The 19,454-nt window shown below is 38.7% G+C and overlaps 1 protein-coding gene and 1 pseudogene across 1 annotated transcript in view; both read left to right on the top strand.

Annotated features, from left to right (window-relative positions):
• MTMR9 (myotubularin related protein 9) overlaps nucleotides 1-19,454 on the top strand; it is an 82,724-nt gene that overhangs the window by 27,680 nt on the left and 35,590 nt on the right. The window contains exons 4-6 of the mRNA XM_007466138.1: nucleotides 10,205-10,378; nucleotides 13,131-13,348; nucleotides 14,243-14,404. Coding sequence (XP_007466200.1) covers nucleotides 10,205-10,378; nucleotides 13,131-13,348; nucleotides 14,243-14,404 — 554 coding nt within the window. The remainder of the gene's footprint in view (nucleotides 1-10,204; nucleotides 10,379-13,130; nucleotides 13,349-14,242; nucleotides 14,405-19,454) is intronic.
• On the top strand, nucleotides 2,061-2,400 carry LOC103075218 (60S acidic ribosomal protein P1 pseudogene; annotated as a pseudogene).

Genomic DNA, 19,454 nt, shown 5'->3' with positions numbered 1-19,454 from the left:
GAAGAGCGGGCTTCAAGTAGGATGGGGTCACTAATGTGAAAGCTTTTTATTCATTGTTTGTTTATTGTCTCTCTTCTGGTTTAGGATACAAGCTGCTAGAATATAAACTTTAGGACGGTGGGAAACATACATTTCATTCTTATTCTCTACTGTATTCTTTTTTTTTTAACATCTTTATTGGAGTATAATTGCTTTACAATGGTGTGTTAGTTTCTGCTTTATAACAAAGTGAATCAACTGTACTTATACGTATATCTCCATACCTCCTCCCTCTTGCGTCTCCCTTCCACCCTCCCTATCCCACCCCTCTAGGTGGTCACAAAGCCCCGAGCTGCCCTGTGCTATGCAGCTGCTTCCCACTAGCTATCTATTTTACATTTGGTAGTGTATATATAAGTCCATGCCACTCTCTCACTTCGTCCCAGCTTACCCTTCCCCCTCCCTGTGTCCTCAAGTCCATTCTCTACGTCTGCATCTTTATTCCTGTCCTGCCCCTAGGATACTCAGAACCTTTTTTTTTTTTTTTAGATTCCATATATATGTGTTAGCATACAGTATTTGTTTTTCTGTTTCTGACTTACTTCACTCTGTATGACAGACTCTAGGTCCATGCACTTCACTACAAATAACTCAATTTCGTTTCTTTTTATGGTTCAGTAATATTCCATTGTATATATGTGCCATATCTTCTTTATCCATTCATCTGTTGATGGACACTTAGGTTGTTTCCATGTCCTGGCTATTGTAAATAGAGCTATAGTGAACATTGTGGTACATGACTCTTTTTGAATTATGGTTTTCTCAGGGTATCTACTGTATTCTTAGCACATGATTGGCAGGCAGTAGATATTTGTTGAGCGAATGAATATAGGAATGTGTGCATTTATGCAGGATAGGACAAAAGGACAATAAGGCCTTCTATATATCTTTGGAATCCTCTGCCAGGTAGACATATATCACTTAGTCAGTATTCGTTGAGTAAGGTTTTTTGACCATCTAAAAATCTTTCTAAATAGTATTAGCCAGTCCCTTCTTCTCTATTTTATCCAAAAGAGATGTATGGTGTTGAGAAGACAGAGTACTAAAACTAGCTATCAAGATATCTTATGTTGCATCCCAGATATGTTGGCTGCTTGACTTTCTGGGACTCAGTTTCCAAGTCTACACGATGAAAGTATTGGACAAATGATCTTTAAGAGTTCCTCCCCTTTTAACATGCTTTTATTCTAGGATATCATGAAATATTATTTCAGATACTTGCGGAAATACACATATATAGTGTATCTGCACTCCCCCAATCTACTGCTTCAGAAATTATATACAACAAAGATGATGATAAGGTAATGGTTGAGTAGCTTCTATCTGACAAGACCTCCTGCAGATATACAATGACAAACTATGAATAAAATACAGAAAACTACTACTTGGAGGCTCTGGTAAGTGAACAGAAATCAGCATATTTTAGAGGGGAGTCAAAACTTAGAGGAAGTGAATGACAGAGTGAATTTCCTATTTTGCAGGCCTTGTCCTGAGGTCAGTGAAGTTATGGCATTGATGGTATAGGACGCTAACATTCTGGTGAAAAGCCCACTTTCTCTCTGGTGGGAGGAAGGGCTTGGGGAACCAGAGAGCCAGAGGAGGGGAACCTTGATTCTGTATATAACCCTGAATCTCTGGCTGACTCTTGACCCATGATTGCATGGGACAGACTGGGAGCAGTCAGAGCTAAGGTCTGAGCTGCCGTGCACCTCAGATGTTACAGAGTTTGCAGTTTAAGCCTGAACAAGCTGGTTCCTTGTAAAACAGAACCATAACACTCTTCAAAGGTGTGTAATAGAATTCAGTTTCTGGACATTCACAATGTCCAGGATGCAGTCCGAAGTTAAGCCAGGATATTATGACCCGTTCTCAAGAAAAAAGACAATCAGCTCCCTTTCATCAGCTGCCGCTAAGGTGCTTGGTCCTTCTGAGGAAGCTAAGGCTGCGTTGGGGTGCAGCCCTCACTTCATCCGGTGACTAGCATCGCTCCTGGCAGCACCTGTCTAGCACTCGCCCACACCATGGCCTCCGTCTCGGAGCTCGCCTGCATCTACTCGGCCCTCATCCTGCACGACTGAGGTGACGGTCACAGAGGATAGGATCAATGCCTTCATTAAAGCAGCAGGTGTAAATGTTGAACCTTTCTGGCCAGGCTTGTTTGCAAAGGCTTTGGCCAGTGTCAACATCAGGAGCCTCATCTGCAATGTGGGGGCAGGTGGGCCTGCCCCAGCAGCTGGTGCTGCCCCAGCAGGAGGTCCTGCCCCTCCCCCAGTGCTGTCCCAGCTGAGGAGAAGAAAGTGGAAGCAAAGAAGGAAGAATCTGAAGTCTGATGATGACATGGGCTTTGGTTTTTTTGACTAAACTAAACCTCTTTAGTAACACCAAAAGCTGGGCTCTTTGCAAAAAACAAAAGACAATCCACAATTGCCAACCCCAAGATGACTCAGATGTTCAAGTGGTCATACAAGATCTTTCGAGCAGCTGTTTAAACTGCCCAATTTTCCATAAAGGAAACTATGCTTAAAATGAGAGAAAAGACAGGAAACCTCAGCAGAGAAATAGAAAACATTAAGAAGAGTCAAATGGAACTCAGCATTTTTTGAAAAATTTGTATCTGAAATAAAATATTCACTAGGCTAAATGACAGAGGACAGAAACAGTAAAATTGAAATTAGAGCAATAGAAATTATTTGGAGAAATAAAAAGAGAAGAGAAATTATGGAAAAATAGAGCCTCAGGAACATGTGGAACAATATCAAAATGTCTAGTATATGTGTAATTACAGATCCAGGAAAGAATAGAATAGGTAGAAAAAATATTTAAAGAAATAATGTTCAGAAACTAAAAATTTGGTGAATTTTCTGAATTCAAAAAACTCAGCAAGCCCCAAACAAGATGAGTATGAAGAAAATCATGCTAGGCACATCAAAGTCAGACTGTCAATGAACTATGATAACATGAAGATCTTGAAAGCTGCCAGATAAAAACACATTACATACACAGAGAATTCAAACGACCGTGGACTATTCATCAGAAATCATGGTGACTAGAAGACAAAACTTTTAAAGTGTTGAAAGGAGTAAAACCTACCAACCCTGAATTCTGTATCTGGTGAAAGTATCTTTCAAGGAGGAAGGTGAGACAACATTTTCAGATAAAAAGAAGCTAAGAATTTGTCACCAAGAGACCTTCACTATAAGAAATGTTAAAGGAAGTTCTTCAGACTGAAGGGAAATAATACCAGAGGAAAACCTGAATATTCAAAATGATTGAAGAATATTGCAAATGGTAAATTCTAGGTAAATATAACAAGCTATGTTTTTTCTTTTTTCTTTTTTTTTTTTTTGTTGTGGTACACGGGCCTCTCACTGTTGTGACCTCTCCCGTGGCGGAGCACAGGCTCCGGATGCGCAGGCTCAGCGGCCGTGGCTCACGGGCCTAGCCGCTCTGCGGCATGTGGGATCTTCCTGGACCGGGGCATGAACCCGTGCCCCCTGAATCGGCAGGCGGACTCTCAACCACTGCGCCACCAGAGAAGCCCTATTTTTTTCTTTTTAGTGTCTTTAAAATATGTATGACTACTTAAAGCAAAAACTGTGGCATTGGGGGCTTCCCTGGGTGGCGCAGTGGTTAAGAATCTGCTGCCAGTGCAGGGGACACGGGTTTGAGCCCTGGTCCGGGAAGATCCCACATGCTGCGGAGCAGCTAAGCCCGTGCACCACAACTACTGAACCTGCGCTCTAGAGCCCGCGAGCCACAACTACTGAGCCCACATGCCACAACTATGGAAGCCTGTGCTCCGCAACAAGAGAAGCCACCACGAGGAGCCCACACACAGCAACGAAGACCCAATGCAGCCAAAAATAAATAAATATATAAATAAATTTATTTAAAAAACAAAAACAAACTATGGCATTGCCTTTGTGGTGTTTATAGTATATGTAGACATATTACATATGGAAACTATGTCATTAAAAATGACAGGGTGTGGTGTGGCTGAATGGATATAGATCAGTACAGCTTCAGGGTTTTTACATATTACGTAATGTGGGCTAATATTTAAATTAACAATATATATTATAATCCCTAGAGCAGAGTTTCTGGAAGTTGGCACTGTTGACATTTGGGCTGGATGATTCTTTGTTGTGAGAAGCTGTCCTGTGCATTGTAGGATGTTTGGCATATCCCGGGCCTCTGCCACTAGGTGCCAGTAGCACTCTTCTCCTCCAACCCCAGTCGTCTTCAGTCATTGACAGATGTTCTTTTGGGGCAAAATCACCCCTAGCTGCGAACCATTGTCTTAAGCAGTCACTTCTTAAAAATGTTAAGAGGTATAATTAAAAGATTAATACATTAAAGTGCAATTCTAAAAAGTATTTAAATAATCCAAAAGAAAGTGGGAAAGAAGAAACAGCAATAAAAACTGAAGGGGCAAACAGAAAATAAATGCTAGACTAAAATCCAGCTGTATCAATATTTAATATTGGTGAGCTAAATGCTCCAATTAAAAGGCAGAGACTGTCAGAATGAATTAAAAAAAGCAAGGGAGTTCCCTGGTGGCCTAGTGGTTAGGATTCCAAGGCTTTCACTGCTGAGGGCTTGGGTTCAGTCCCTGGTCGGGGAACTGAGATCCCTCAAGCTGCGTGGTGTGGCCAAAAAAGAAGAAAAAAAAGCAAGATGCAAATATTGCTGTGTACAAGAGATGCATTTTGAATATAAAGAGACAGATTGAAAATAAATGGGGGGGGGGGAATGTGCCATGAAAATAATAAGTATAAAAAAAGTAGCTTTATTAATTCCAGATTAAAAAAAAACTTCAAGACACAGAATATTATCAAATAAAGAGGGTCATTCCATAATAATAAAATTCATCAGGACAACATAATGATTTATATATAAAAATAAATATTTATGCCTGATAGCCAAAATTGATGGAAATGAAGAAATAAGCAATTCTGTGATGATTGTAGATTGTTTAAACTGCCCTCTCAGCAAGTAATAGAACAACTAAACTAAAACAAAACAACAAAACAAGTAGAGACAGAGAATCTGAACAACACTCTCTGATATTCGTTGAATACTGCTTCCCAACTTCTGCAGAATAAACACCATGCAAGAGCACATGGTATGTTTTCTAAGAGAGAATATACGCTGCGCTATTACATAAATATCAATAAATTTAAAAGGATTGAAACCATACAGTATATAATCCCTGATCACAAAGTAATTATATTAGAAATCAGTTAACACTAAGGTATCGAGGAATACCCGGAGTATTTCTAAATTAAACAAAATGCTTGTAAATAATCTGTAACTCAAAGATGAAATCAGAAAGGAAATTAGGAAATATTTTGAACTGAATGATAATATCAAAATTTGTAGAATATAGCTAAAGCAATGTTTAGAGGGAAACTTATAATAAAGTGCTAATATAAAACAAGAAGAAAGGTCTAAAATCACCAACTTAAGCTCCAACTTAAGAAACTGGGAAAAAAAATGAACAAAGTAACTTGAAAGAATGAAATGATAAAAATAAGAGCAGAAATGAACAAAATAACTAGAACTAATAAGTTTAGCAAGGTTGCTCGGTACAAGCGTACAAAATCTAACTGGCAATAAGCAATCTTAAACGGAATAAAATACTTAGTAATAAATTTAACAAAAGGGCAGGATCTATACACTGAAAAACATAAAACATTGCTGAGAGAAGTTAAAGGACATCTAAATAAAAGGAGAAACACATGTTCATGGATTGGAAGACAATATGGTTAAGATCAGTAATAGGCTGAGTTGTGTAAAGGACCCAATAGTAAATACTTTAGGCTTTGGGGGTCATGAAATCTTTGTTGCAGCTGCTCCACTCTGCTGTTACAGCATGAAAACAGCAATATATAATATATCAATGAATGGGTGGTGCTGTGTTCCAACAGTATCTTACAGGCATACCTCATTTTATTGCGTTTTCATCTTATTGTGCTTTTCAGATATTGTGTTCTTTACAAATTGAAGGTTTGTGGCAATCCCATGTCAAGCAAGTCTTTCAGTGCCATTTTTCCAACAGCATTTGCTTACTTCATGTCTCTGTTGCATTTTGGTAATTCTGAAAACATTTCAAATCCTCCACCAGCAGAAAGATTATGACTTGCTAAAGGCTCAGATGATGGTTAGCATTTTTTAGCAACAAAATATTTTAAAATTAAGGTATGTACATTTTATTTTTTTAAGACATATTGATGTTGCACACTTAATAGACTACAGTATAGTGTAAACATAACTTATACATGCATTGGGAAAGCAAAAAATTTGTGACTCGCTTTGTTGCAATATTCACTTCATTGCAGTGGTCTGGAACCAAACCTGCAATGTCTCTGAGGTATGCCTGCATTTACAAAAACAAGCAGGGGCCTGGATTTGGCTTGTGTACTATAGTTTGCTGACCTCTCATTATTGAGTTGGAGTTGCATTGATTCAATGCAACTCCTATCAAAATTCCAATAGATGTCTTTGTAGAAATTGCCAAGATTATCCTGAAATTTATATGGAACTGCAGAGTTACTAGACTAGCCAAAACAACTTTGAAAAAAAATAACTAAATTATTTAAATTACTTGATTTCAAAATTTACTATCAGGTTACAGTAATCAAGAGAATGTGGTATATTGGCTTAAGGATAGATATATAAATCCATGGAACAGGATAGAAGGTCTAGAGATAAACTCTCCCATTTGTGGTCAATTTTTGCCAAAGGTGCCTAGACAATTCTATAGGTAAAGGAGAGTTTTTTTCAACTAATGGCATTGGAACAATTGGACTGATAAAAGATAGATCTAGACCTTTACTTCCATCCACAAAAATTAACTCAAAATATATTATAGACCAAAACATAAGAGCTAAAGGTATACAATTTCTTGAAGAAAACACAGGAGAAAATCTTTATGACCATAGATTAGGCAAAGATTTCTTAGATAAGACACTAAAAGTGACCGAAAGCAGATTAGTGATTTCCTAGTATTGGGTGTGGAGGGGAAAGTATGGACTGTAAAGATGCACAAGGGTATCCCAGCAAACACCATGTAGGATAATCGAAAGGAAATTTTTACTTAGATGTATTGAGTTCAGCTATCGAACAGTAAGGCAAAGAGAATATCACAAAATTAACCAAAGAGAAAAGACAAATTACATACATGGTGAAACAAAATTAGAAGAGAAAAAAAGCAATTGGATAAAATTAAACATCTACTTATGATAAAAGCTCTTAGCAGAGTTGGATTTGAAAGGAATTTAATCTGATACAGGGTAGTTACAAAAACAAAAATATACACAAAGCAAATCTTTCATTTGACAGAGATGTGCGCCATCGCTACTCATAGCTGACTCAGGAAGACAAGAAGGAAAAATAAAGGGTATTAGGATTGAAATGAAAGAAGCAAAATTGCTATTAATTGGGTTTTTTTGTTTTGTTTTTTTGGCCACGCAGTACGTGGGATCTTTTTTTTTTTTTTTTTTTGGCCCCCCAGTACGTGGGATTTTTTTTTTTTTTTTTTTTTGCCCCGCAGTTCGGGGGGTTTTTTTTTTTTTTTTTTTTGCCCCGCAGTTCGGGGGGTTTTTTTTTTTTTTTTTTTTGCCCCGCAGTTCGGGGGGTTTTTTTTTTTTTTTTTTTTGCCCCGCAGTTCGGGGGGTTTTTTTTTTTTTTTTTTTTGCCCCGCAGTTCGGGGGGTTTTTTTTTTTTTTTTTTTTGCCCCGCAGTTCGGGGGGTTTTTTTTTTTTTTTTTTTTGCCCCGCAGTTCGGGGGGTTTTTTTTTTTTTTTTTTTTGCCCCGCAGTTCGGGGGGTTTTTTTTTTTTTTTTTTTTGCCCCGCAGTTCGGGGGGTTTTTTTTTTTTTTTTTTTTGCGGTACGTGGGCCTCTCACTGTTGTGGCCTCTCCCGCTGCGGAGCACAGGCTCCGGACGCGCAGGCTCAGCGGCCATGGCTCACGGGCCCAGCCGCTCCGCGGCATGTGGGATCCTCCCGGACCGGGGCGCGAACCCACGTCCCCTGCATCGGCAGGCGGACTCTCAACCACTGCGCCACCAGGGAAGCCCAGTACGTGGGATCTTAATTCCCTGATCAGGGGTTAAACCTGCCCCCCTGCACTGGGAGCGCAAAGTCTTAACCATTGGACCATCAGGGAAGTCCCTGCTCTTAGTTGTTGATTATATGCTTCTCTACATAGGAAACTGAAAGAATCTTGAAATTGTAGGCATTTCTCTACACCAAACATAATTTTGAAGACATACAACTTAAATGCCATAAAAATATAATGTTCCTAGGAGTATAAGAAAAGATATGAAAGATGCTTATTGAGAGAATTTTAAAACTTTATTGAAAAATTAAGAAAGCTTTGGAAAGTGGAGGGACACTATGCTCATAGACAAGGATATTAAATATTTTATTATAAAGATGTCTCCAAATCAATCTATAAAGTCAGTGCCATCTTATTAAAACACCAGTGGGTTTTTAAGTGGAATTTGATAAAAGTTACATGAAAGAGCAAAGGATCAAGGGGAACCAAGTTGCTCTTGAAGAACAAGAACGAGGGAAGAGGATTCTAGGAGACTTAGCCTACTAAATACAAAGCTTATTCTAAAAGCCATGAATGGACTTGCTGCAGCTAGACAAGTGGGACAGAATAGAGAGGCCAACGTGTGGAAAGTTAATATTTGACAGAAGTGGCATTGCAGGTCAATGAAGAAACATAGCATTCTCTGGAGTGGGAAATCAGTAAGTAATACCTAATTGTGAAAAACAGCCAAAAATTAAAAAAAAAACAAAAAAAAGCTGAAAGAGTTGAAAATGGTTGCTTCTGGGGAAAGGGAATTAGATGATGTGTGAGCAGGAAACAGGTAACTTTTTAAAAAATAATTTTTTAGAAACTGTCTTTTAAATTAGTAATGTGAATAACTGAACAGTGAGAAAAATTTAATTAAAAAATATGATATTGGGGCTTCCCTGGTGGCGCAGTGGTTGAGTCCGCCTGCCAATGCAGGGGACGCGGGTTCATGTCCCGGTCTGGGAAGATCCCACATGCTGCAGAGCGGCTGGGCCCGTGAGCCATGGCCACTGAGCCTGCGCGTCCGGAGCCTATGCTCCACAACGGGAGAGGCCACAACAGTGAGAGGCCTGCGTACCGCAAAAAACACACAAAAAACAAAAGACAAAACAAACAAAACAAACAATAAAAAAAACCAAAATATGATATTGTATCTTGTAAAAGGATTATTTTTTTAAATACATTTATCAGACATGCTTTGGTTTATCCTCCTGATACTACAAGCCATGGCCAGCATGTTAGGGCAACTCTGATTTATAGGAACATAATTGAAATTTACATACACATAATTTTGTTTGTTTTTTGCTGTGCAAAGCTTTTTACAGTCTTTAAGTGATTTTCATTTTTCATGTTAGAAATAAGTTGTCATTTGATAGTTTTATGTTGTATACTTTTGGTTCTTAGCATACTGAGTTTGAAATTATTTCATTGACTTCTAAGTATAATCTTTCTTAGTATTGTTTATTGCTTTAAGAGAGATGTTAACAGTCTTTCCTCATTTTTCTCCTTTTTTAAATAACAGAAATGAGCAAGGGGTTTGATGTAAGTATTAGCAGTGTTCTGTTCTCGTTAAGCATCATCTGGAGTTTTAGTCTTCCCGTTGCTGTACTTTAAGAGTACCATTAACAAAGTAAATGGTACCAAGACAAGAATGAATGAGATGATGTTGGCCCCAATATTCATAAATATACTTAATATATTTAACTTGGAGAATAGAAGACTAAGGGAGAAACAACTCTTTCATATATTCCATAAGATGTCATGTGAAATGGGGAACTTGTACTGAAATCACAGTAAACAACAATAGAGGAAGTTACAGAGCAATAAGTTTTGCTCAATAGGAGGAAGAACTTTCTAGGAACTAGGGATACCTAGCACTGTAGGAAGCTGGCCCTGAAGAGTGGAGCTCCTTTTCTGTGGAAGTATTTAAGTATGGGCTAGGTATCCTTCTATTAAATTCCTGTGAGATGTCTTCTTCACTGTATGAAAATTGATCTCTAAGCTCCTTTAAAAGTTTTCAGATTATTTTGTGACATTGAGATACTTGCTTAGCTTTGAAGTATTTTGTGTTTTTCAGACCAGTGAATGGAGGTTAAGCTATGTCAATAAGGAATTTGCTGTTTGCCCCTCTTACCCACCAATTGTCATAGTACCCAAAGCCATCGATGATGAAGCTCTTCGGAAGGTAGCTACGTTTCGACATGGAGGACGCTTCCCAGTACTCAGCTATTATCATAAAAAAAATGGAATGGTAAGTGAACAATAAATACTGCTGCTTAATCGACTGGAAGACTTGGTTTGAGGTTCTTAGAAATGTTCCCCTTTTCTGTGTACCTGTTCATTGAAATGATTAGTCTCTCCCGCTGGGACTTCTGTTATTTAAGCTTTAGGGAATCAGGAGTAGAGTGTTTTCTGTGATCAGGACATGACTTTGAATTCTTTCCATGATGCTGCTTAACCTTAGAAAAGCCCAAAGAAATTTATCTTTAGGACTCAGTACAAAGAGAGCTAATGTTTAGTTTATACTTAAAATGAACACTCTTAGGTAGAAAAATAAATTTCTCTAACCGGAATAATGGTATGATACTTTATTTTAATTATTCTCACCAGATTTTCCTGTGAAAGGTAAATTGAACAGACGTTTTTATTTTCAGAAGGGAAAAGAGTGACACATGTCATTAGTCACAACTTAAGTAAACACAGGAGTCAGGAATTGAATAGGCAAGTGCTCACTGTGTGTTCGTTTCCTAAATATTTTTGAAGTTTATTTCTCTCCTCTTATTTTCTCTTTGTCAGTAAACTCTGCTTCTCATTTTGAATTCAATAGTAAATGAGTGGGTAAGTTATAGCTATCTTCCATTTTCCTTTTTCCCCTGGTAGTAAGTCAAATGTAGATATTTAGGATAAAGGGATTTCTAGAAATCAGGTCACCTATCTTGCCTGCTCAGCAGTATTTCTCTTCACTAGGGTTCACCATAAAGCATTTTAACAACTCATAAAATATGTTATTGTGTCCAGTTACATGGTAAGTGCAGTCTGAGAGTTAGCCATTGTCATCCTCTGGATGACCTTCCTTATGTTAAATTTCAGGGTAGTTAAGATAACAGTATGTATTATGGCACTGGTCCCCAACCTTTTTGGCACCAGGGACTCTTCATGGAAGACAGTTTTTCCACTGAAAGGGTGGGGGGTGGCTCAGGCAGTAATGCAGGTGATGGGGAGCGGCAGATGAAGCTTCGCTCGCCCGCCTACCACTCACCTCCTACTCTGCGGCCTGGTTCCTAACAGGCCGTGGGCTGGTACCGGTCTGCGGCCTGGAGGTTGGGGACCCCTGTATTATGGGACGAGCTTGAAATAATTCTAAACCATTCGCCAGGGAATAGATCAGTATAACAGATATTGATTTCTTGAGAAAAGTTTCAAAAGCAGACTTCGAAGTATGTAGTTTTTGGTCTTTGGAGACAAGTGGTTAAGTCCTGGAATACTGGAAGAAGGCCACTGGAGAATAAAGAATAAATAAGTAGTTTTCAAGATATTGAAAGTGATTCCCAAAACAAGAATAATAGTACATAAATTTTTTAAATTTTACCATCGGTGCCTTTTCTCTTCATAATTCTTGATAAAACCTGCCAACCCTAAGTTTATGTAGTTGAAGCCAAAGTTTCCTGGTGTGTAAGCTGTTATTATTATCTTAATTACAGGCCCAGATCTGCTGGATAATTAATTCGCTGACTAAATGAATTGTAATATTTGATCTTAAAGAGGAACTATAATTTATTATGTGAAAGTATTTTGAGATAGTAGGAAGAAAAATCGTGTAAAAGTGCAAGTCTTGTTTTTGTTTTGCAATGATTAACTATTGTCAATACATAGAAACATTTTTTGTTTTAGGATCAAATTCATCTCCGAAGTGACACACAATTTTTTTATTCTTTTAAACATCTTTATTGGAGTATAATTGCTTTACAATGTTGTGTTAGTTTCTGCTGTATAACAAAGTGAATCAGCTATACGTATAACTTATATCCCCATATCCCCTCCTTCTTGCGTCTCCCTCCCACCCTCCTTATCCCACCCCTCTAGGTGGTCACAGAGCACCGAGCTGATGTCCCTGTGCTATGCGGCTGCTTCCCACTAGCTATTGGTTCTACATTTGGTAGTGTATATATGTCCATGCCACTCTCTCACTTTGTCCCAGCTTACCCTTCCCCCTCCCTGCATCCTCAAGTCCATTCTCTAGTAGGTCTGCATCTTTATTCCCGTCATGCCCCTAGGTTCTTTTTTTTTTTTTAACAGAGAACAGGAGTCTTTATTTATTTATTTATCTTTAAATTTATTTATTTATTTAGGGCTGTGTTGGGTCTTCGTTTCTGTGTGAGGGCTTTCTCTAGTTGTGGCAAGCGAGGGCCACTCTTCATCGTGGTGAACGGCCTCTCACTATCGCGGCCTCTCTTGTTGCAGAGCACAGGCTCCAGACACTCAGGCTCAGTAGTTGTGGCTCACAGGCCTAGTTGCTCTGCGGCATGTGGGATCTTCCCAGACCAGGGCTCGAACCCGTGTCCCCTGCATTAGCAGGCAGATTCTCAACCACTGCGCCACCAGGGAAGCCCCCGCCATGTTCTTCATGACCATTTTCTTTAGATTCCATATATATGTGTTAGTATATGGTATTTGTTTTTCTCTTTCTGACTTACTTCACTCTGTATGACAGACTCTAGGTCCATCCACCTCACTACAAATAACTGAATTTCGTTTCTTTTTATGGCTGAGTAATATTCCATTGTATATATGTGCCACATCTTCTTTATCTATTCATCTGTCAGTGGACACTTAGGTTGCTTCCATGTCCTGGCTATTGTAAATAGAGCTGCAATGAACACTGTGGTACATTACTCTTTACAGAATTGTTTTTTGAGATACTCTTAATCTAGCTAATTCATTTCTGCTTTCAGAAACTCTAAAAAGCAGCTACTGTTAAATTTTAGACTCTATTGTCCTTGTAGGTTATTATGCGAAGTGGTCAGCCACTCACTGGCACAAATGGGAGACGGTGCAAAGAAGATGAGAAGCTGATAAATGCTACCCTCAGGGCAGGAAAGCGTGGCTACATCATTGACACCCGACCTCTAAACGTAGCTCAGCAAGCTAGAGCCAAAGGAGGTGGCTTTGAACAAGAAGCTCATTATCCCCAGTGGAGGCGGATTCATAAGTCCATTGAGAGGTAAAAGATTTGGGAGACAGTACTGGACTCTTATTTGAAGATATTTAGAGTGGGTGAGCCCTTAGCTATTCAAAAATCACAAGTTTTCAAATGAACCTTCATATTAACTTGAGTCAAAAATTGGCTGGATATCCTGTCCTTGTGTTTTATAAGATAAGTAGAAAACTTATGGTGGATGCTCAGAAGTGAGTTTTGATCAGATAGCATTTTTTCTCTGTTAGCTCTGAAATTTCATCACCATGAGGTCTGCTCCTCTACTTGTAGATCAGCAGTCACCAAACTTACTGAAAAGATATGCTGTGCATAATTATATTTTCCTTAGTCAAAAAGACTTAGACATTTAATTTCCCTGCACACACTTATTTTCACACCTTGTTTCCTCTACCTTTATCATCTCCTTTATGCTTGCAATTAGTGGTTTATAATTGCTTTTGGGTGGGTGAGTGGGTAGGAGTTAGAGTTAATAAAACAATGGGATCTGAGCTGGCCTTGGGCATCCCTGCTGTGACAGTACAGGTGTCCAGAGTTGATTCTGTGGGAACGGGACACAGATGTTAGTGGTGCTGTTTTGTGACCTGTCACAAAAAGCAGTGCTGTGGCCCTCTCCTCAGTCAGATAATTCAGTTATGCAAACTGGGTTTAATCTGTTCAGATGAGGAAGAGTTTACCATCGCAAGCATTTTAAGCATTTCACAATCATGTTTAAATATTAGTTTTTCAGTCTTTAACCCTATAAGTTATTATATAGCAAGGTAAATATTTTTATAGTATTTGGAGCTGCTTTTGCCCTTGGATATATATTGGAGGCTGAGTTTTTGATTTGGTTTCTTCCTTCATTGTTCTATGTTCTGTTTTCTTTCTTTCTTCTTTTTAACTTTTTCTTGTTTTTGAAAGGTATCACATTCTTCAGGAGAGCTTAATCAAACTCGTGGAAGCTTGTAATGACCAAACACATAACATGGACCGATGGCTCAGTAGATTGGAGGCCTCCAACTGGCTGACTCACATCAAAGAGATTCTGACAACTGCCTGTCTGGCAGCTCAGTGTCTCGACAGGTAAAGTGCATCTCCAGGTTCTGGAGCAGGGCACTCACACCAAGACTTCGCTTCCATCCAGACCTGTGGTTGTGTACTGTGTTACTGTTCATGCCTGTCTGTATCTTATGTTTACATCATTTTACAAATAACTATAGAAGACAGTCAACGCCATTCAGTGTCAGTGAAGTATGTGTGTAGAGTCTGCCATTTAATTGATAATGTTTGTTGAACGAATGTGAACCATGTACATATACATGTCTTCCATGACAAAAATTTTTTAAGTATTAAAGGACCTATTTTTTTCTATAAAAATCCTTAAAATGTGAATCTACCAATTTTCCTTTTCTTAGACTGAAAAAGAATGAAAAGAAGTTTTCTTATTTCTCCTCAGAGGGCCAAACTTGGCCTTCAAGGAACTTTTGAAATAGCAATGAAAGGAAACATGTAATTTTGTTACACAGTAAATGATGCTTTCTAATGTCTCAGCTATCTTGTTACAAACTACTTGATATGTGCAGTTATATCTGGATCTCCAGTTGAGAAAACCGGATGGTAGTGATGTGAAGTATATGAAGTGATTTTAGTTTATTCGCTCAGTTGAAAGTTGCTAATCCTTGAGACTTGAGGCAGAAGACTTGAACAGGGGCAGAAGGATTGGTATAAGTTGTTGCAGAAGCTTAGAATGCCCTTTTATTTTATTTTATTTATTTTTTCATTTTAAACCTGTTTTTTAAAAAAAATAAATTTATTTATTTATTTAGGGCCGCGTTGGGTCTTCGTTGCTGCATGCGGGCTTTCTCTAATTGCCGCAAGTGGGGCCTTCTCTTCATTGCAGTGCGCGGGCTTCTCATTGTGGTGGCTTCTCTTGTTGCAGAGTACAGGCTCTAGGTGTGTGGGCTTCAGTAGTTGTGGCACACAGGCTCAGTAGTTGTGGTGTACAGGCTTAGTTGCTCCGCAGCATGTGGGATCTTCCGGGACCAGGGCTCAAACCCATGTCCCCTGCATTGGCAAGTGGATTCTTAACCACTGCACCACCAGGGGAAGTCGTTTTAAAATGTTATACACTTGCAAAGATGGGGTGGAGGGGGGTGCTGAACTTCCTAGCAGCCAATTCAAAGACAGAGAACACTTTGCTTAAAAATGAACCCACATAAACATGAATTTCAATTAGAACCCCGATCTGCATTCACACAGGATGCTGCAACAGGCCCTAGAAGAGCTGGATAAGTCCTTGTCTTGGTCCATCTCTACCCTAATGTCTTCATTAGCTTCCACAGAGAATAGATGTCTCCTCGATAAGGCATCAGTTACTCCACTTGAAAGCAGACAGGACAAAGACTGAAAGGAGGTTTTCTGCAAACCAGATTTTTTTTTTTTTTTTGCGGTATGCAGGCCTCTCACTGTTGTGGCCTCTCCTGTTGTGGAGCACAGGCTCTTGACGCGCAGGCTCAGCGGCCATGGCTCACGGGCCCAGCCGCTCCGCGGCACGTGGGATCTTCCCGGACCGGGGCACGAACCCGTGTCCCCTGCATCGGCAGGCGGACTCTCAACCACTGCGCCACTAGGGAAGCCCTACATATATAATTTCATTTAAGCTTCCAAACAACAATTGTTATGTATTATTACTCTACCTCTATAGATAAGGAAAAATAAAATCAGAGTAAGTTGCCTGAGTTGTACTGATTACAGCCCAAGTGGCAGTGCTGAGATTCCAACCTTTTTGTAAGAAATAATTAAGGAATAACACAGATAGACCCCTGAGTGTATGTCTCTGGATCTTTTCCTGGATCTTTAAATGGCTGTTGTTCTGCTCTGGTATTTTCTATGCTATTTTGTTTGTTGTTGTTGTTTTTGGTTTAAGTAACATCAGGGATGGTTAACATACAAACTTTTAGCTGGGAGAGCAAATCTGTTTTAGAGGGAAAAATGCCCATCCCTTGGTTGTTTCAGAAGGGATTCCTTGTTTGCTTCAGAAAGCTGAAGGAAGACTCTGGGAGCACATTAATATATGCTAACAACTTTTTCTATAGGAAAGCGTGAAAACTTGCCCCACTCTTGTGCAAGATGGAACACGAAATATTTTGATACATTATCCTTCTATATTAAAAAAAAATCTAGGCTGCTGTTTTAAAATAGGATAGATGTGACCCCAGTTGCCTTTTGGGGGGTTAATTTTTATATGTTTGCACACCAACAATTTCATCAACAAAAACATACATCACTGAATAAAATGAGAAGTACTTATAACCAAGAAGCACAACAGATAATTTCACTGGTAGTTACTGATTTTATAATGTTTTTCAGTTTATCAGAGGGATTTTTCTGTTTGTGCAAGCATTTTGCATGCTTATTTTAGGTCAAATTCTAAACCTAGCCCTGACACCAATATTTAATTCCCAGGGGCTAGTATATGTACACAAGGAAAGCTTCCAAAGATATCTTCCTATCAACTGAGTTATTTAAAATAATAATCTATTTGTCTGCCAGAAAAAACACTGATATCATATTAAAGCTAAACTTTTGGAGGGGGAAACATATTTTGTTATTCATTTCTAAACAATTTAAAAAAGAAATATGAAAATAATTACAAAATAAAACTTTCTAGAGTCATAAAATTATTTTATACTCCTAAGTGGTTAATTCCCTTTTTAAATTAATTGAAGTATATTTGATTTACAGTGTTGTATTAGTTTCAGGTGTACAGCAAAATGATTCAGTTATACATATACATATATCTATTCTTTTTCAGATTCATTTCCCATATAGATGATTATAGAGTATTGAGTAGAGTTCCCTGTGCTCTACCGTAGGTCCTTGCTGATTATCTATTTTATATATAGTAGTGTGTATAGGTTAATCCCAACCTCCTAATTTATCCCTTCCCCTCCTTTCCCTTAGGTAACCCATAAGTCTGTTTTCTAAGTCTGTGAGTCAGTTTCTGTTTTGTAAATAAGTTCATTTGTATCATTTTTTTAGATTCCACATGTAAGTGGTATGATTTGATATTTGTCTTTCTCTGTCTGACTTCACTTAGTATGATCATCTCTAGGTCCATCCATGTTGCTGCAAAAGGCATTATTTCATTCGTTTTTCATTCATTTTATCCCCATCAGTGTATACATGTCAATCCCAATCTCCCAACTCATCACACCACCACCCCCACCCCCGCCAGTTTCCCCCCTTGGCATCTGTACGTTTGTTCTCTACGTCTGTGTCTCAATTTCTGCCCCGCAAACCAGTTCATCTGTACCATTTTTCTAGGATCCACACATATGCGTTAATATACTATATTTGTTTTTCTCTTTCTGCCTTAGTTCACTCTGTATGACAGTCTCTAGATCCATCCACATCTCTACAAATGACCCGATTTCATTCCTTTTCATGGCCGAGTAGTATTCCGTTTTGCACATATGCCACATCTTCTTTATCCATTCATCTATCGATGGACCTTTAGGTTGCTTCCATGTCTTGGCTATTGTAAACAGTGCTGCAATGAACACTGAGGTGCATGTATCTTTTTGAAGTATGGTTTTCTCCAGATATATGCCCAGGAGTGGGATTGCTGGATCATATGGTAGATCTATTTTTAGTTTTTTGAGGAACCTCCATACTGTTTTCCATAGTGGCTGTATCAATTTACATTCCCACCAATAGTGTAGGAAGTTTCCCTTTTCCCCACACCCTCTGCAGCATTTATTGTTTGTAGTCTTTTTGATGATGGCCATTCTGACTGGTGTGATGGCATACCTCAGTAGTTTTGATTTGCATTTCTCTAATAATTAGCAATGTTGAGCATCTTTTCATGTGCTTTTTGGCCATCTGTATGTCTTTGGAGAAATGTCTGTTTATATCTTCTGCCCATTTTTTGATTGGGTTATTTGTTTTCTGCATCATCTGTTTGTATATTTTGGAGATTAATCCTTTGTCAATTGCTTCATTTGCAAATGTTTTCTCCCGTTCTGTGGGTTTTCTTTTCATTTTGTTTATGGTTTCCTTTGCTGTGCAAAAGCTTTTAAGTTTTTTTTTTTTCTGGCTGCGTTGGGTCTTCGTTGCTGCACATAGACTTTCTCTAGTTGCGGCGAGCGGGGGCTACTCTTCATTGCAGTGTGCAGGCTTCTCATTGCGGTGGCTTCTCTTGTTGTGGAGCACGGGCTCTAGGTACGCGGGCTTCGGTAGTTGTGGCTCACAGGCTCTAGAGCGCAGGCCCAGTAGCTGTTGTGCATGGGCTTAGTTGCTCCGCGGCATGTGGGATCTTCCCGGACCAGGGATTGAACCTGTGTCCCCTGCATTGGCAGGCAGATGCATAACAACTGTGCCACCAGGGAAGTCCCACTTTTAAGTTTATTCGGTCCCATTTGTTTATTTTCTTTTTTCTTTTTTTTTGTATTGGAGTATAGTTGCTTTATACTGCTGTGTCAGTTTGTTTTTATCTTCATTACTGTAGGAAGTGGATCGAAAAAGATATTGCTGTGATTTACGTCAAAGAGTGTTCTGCCTATGTTTTCCTCCAAGAGTTTTATAGTATCTGGTCTTATATTTAGTTCTTTAATCCATTTTGAGTTTATTTTTGTATATGGTGTTAGAGAATGTTCTAATTTCATTGTTTTACATGTATCTGTCCAGTTTTCCCAGCACACTGAGGGGTTAATTGTAATATTTCCACAAAGACATGTCATAAGTGACAAGCCAGAAGCTGTGACTTGGGCTTGAGGTAGACGTTTTAGTACTATATGAAGCTCTGTGAGTAAGTAAAAATTTTAGATTCAACATTAATTAGACAGTATAATCAGACAATATAATCAGGACAGCAATTGTTAATGTGTCGACCACACATTCACAGATACTGGTGAGAGAATTGGCTAAATTATCAAACCCGAAAAGAAAATGCCTACTTTTGTTGTTTCCTGAGTCATCAAGAAGATTCAAGTGTTCTCAGCTTTGAAAAAAGGATATTGACTACAAAAAATTTACATAGACAGTAGCATGCATTCTTAGATATGATGGAACAATTTAATTAATGATGATGTTAGGATCCCATTTTCTTTCTTTTTTTTTTTTTTTTTTTTTT

This window comes from Lipotes vexillifer, unplaced genomic scaffold, assembly GCF_000442215.2.
Source record: "Lipotes vexillifer unplaced genomic scaffold, Lipotes_vexillifer_v1.1 scaffold308, whole genome shotgun sequence".
NCBI lineage: Eukaryota > Metazoa > Chordata > Mammalia > Artiodactyla > Lipotidae > Lipotes > Lipotes vexillifer.
Note: the sequence above shows the minus strand (reverse complement) of the source record. Positions and strands in the feature narration are given on the sequence as shown.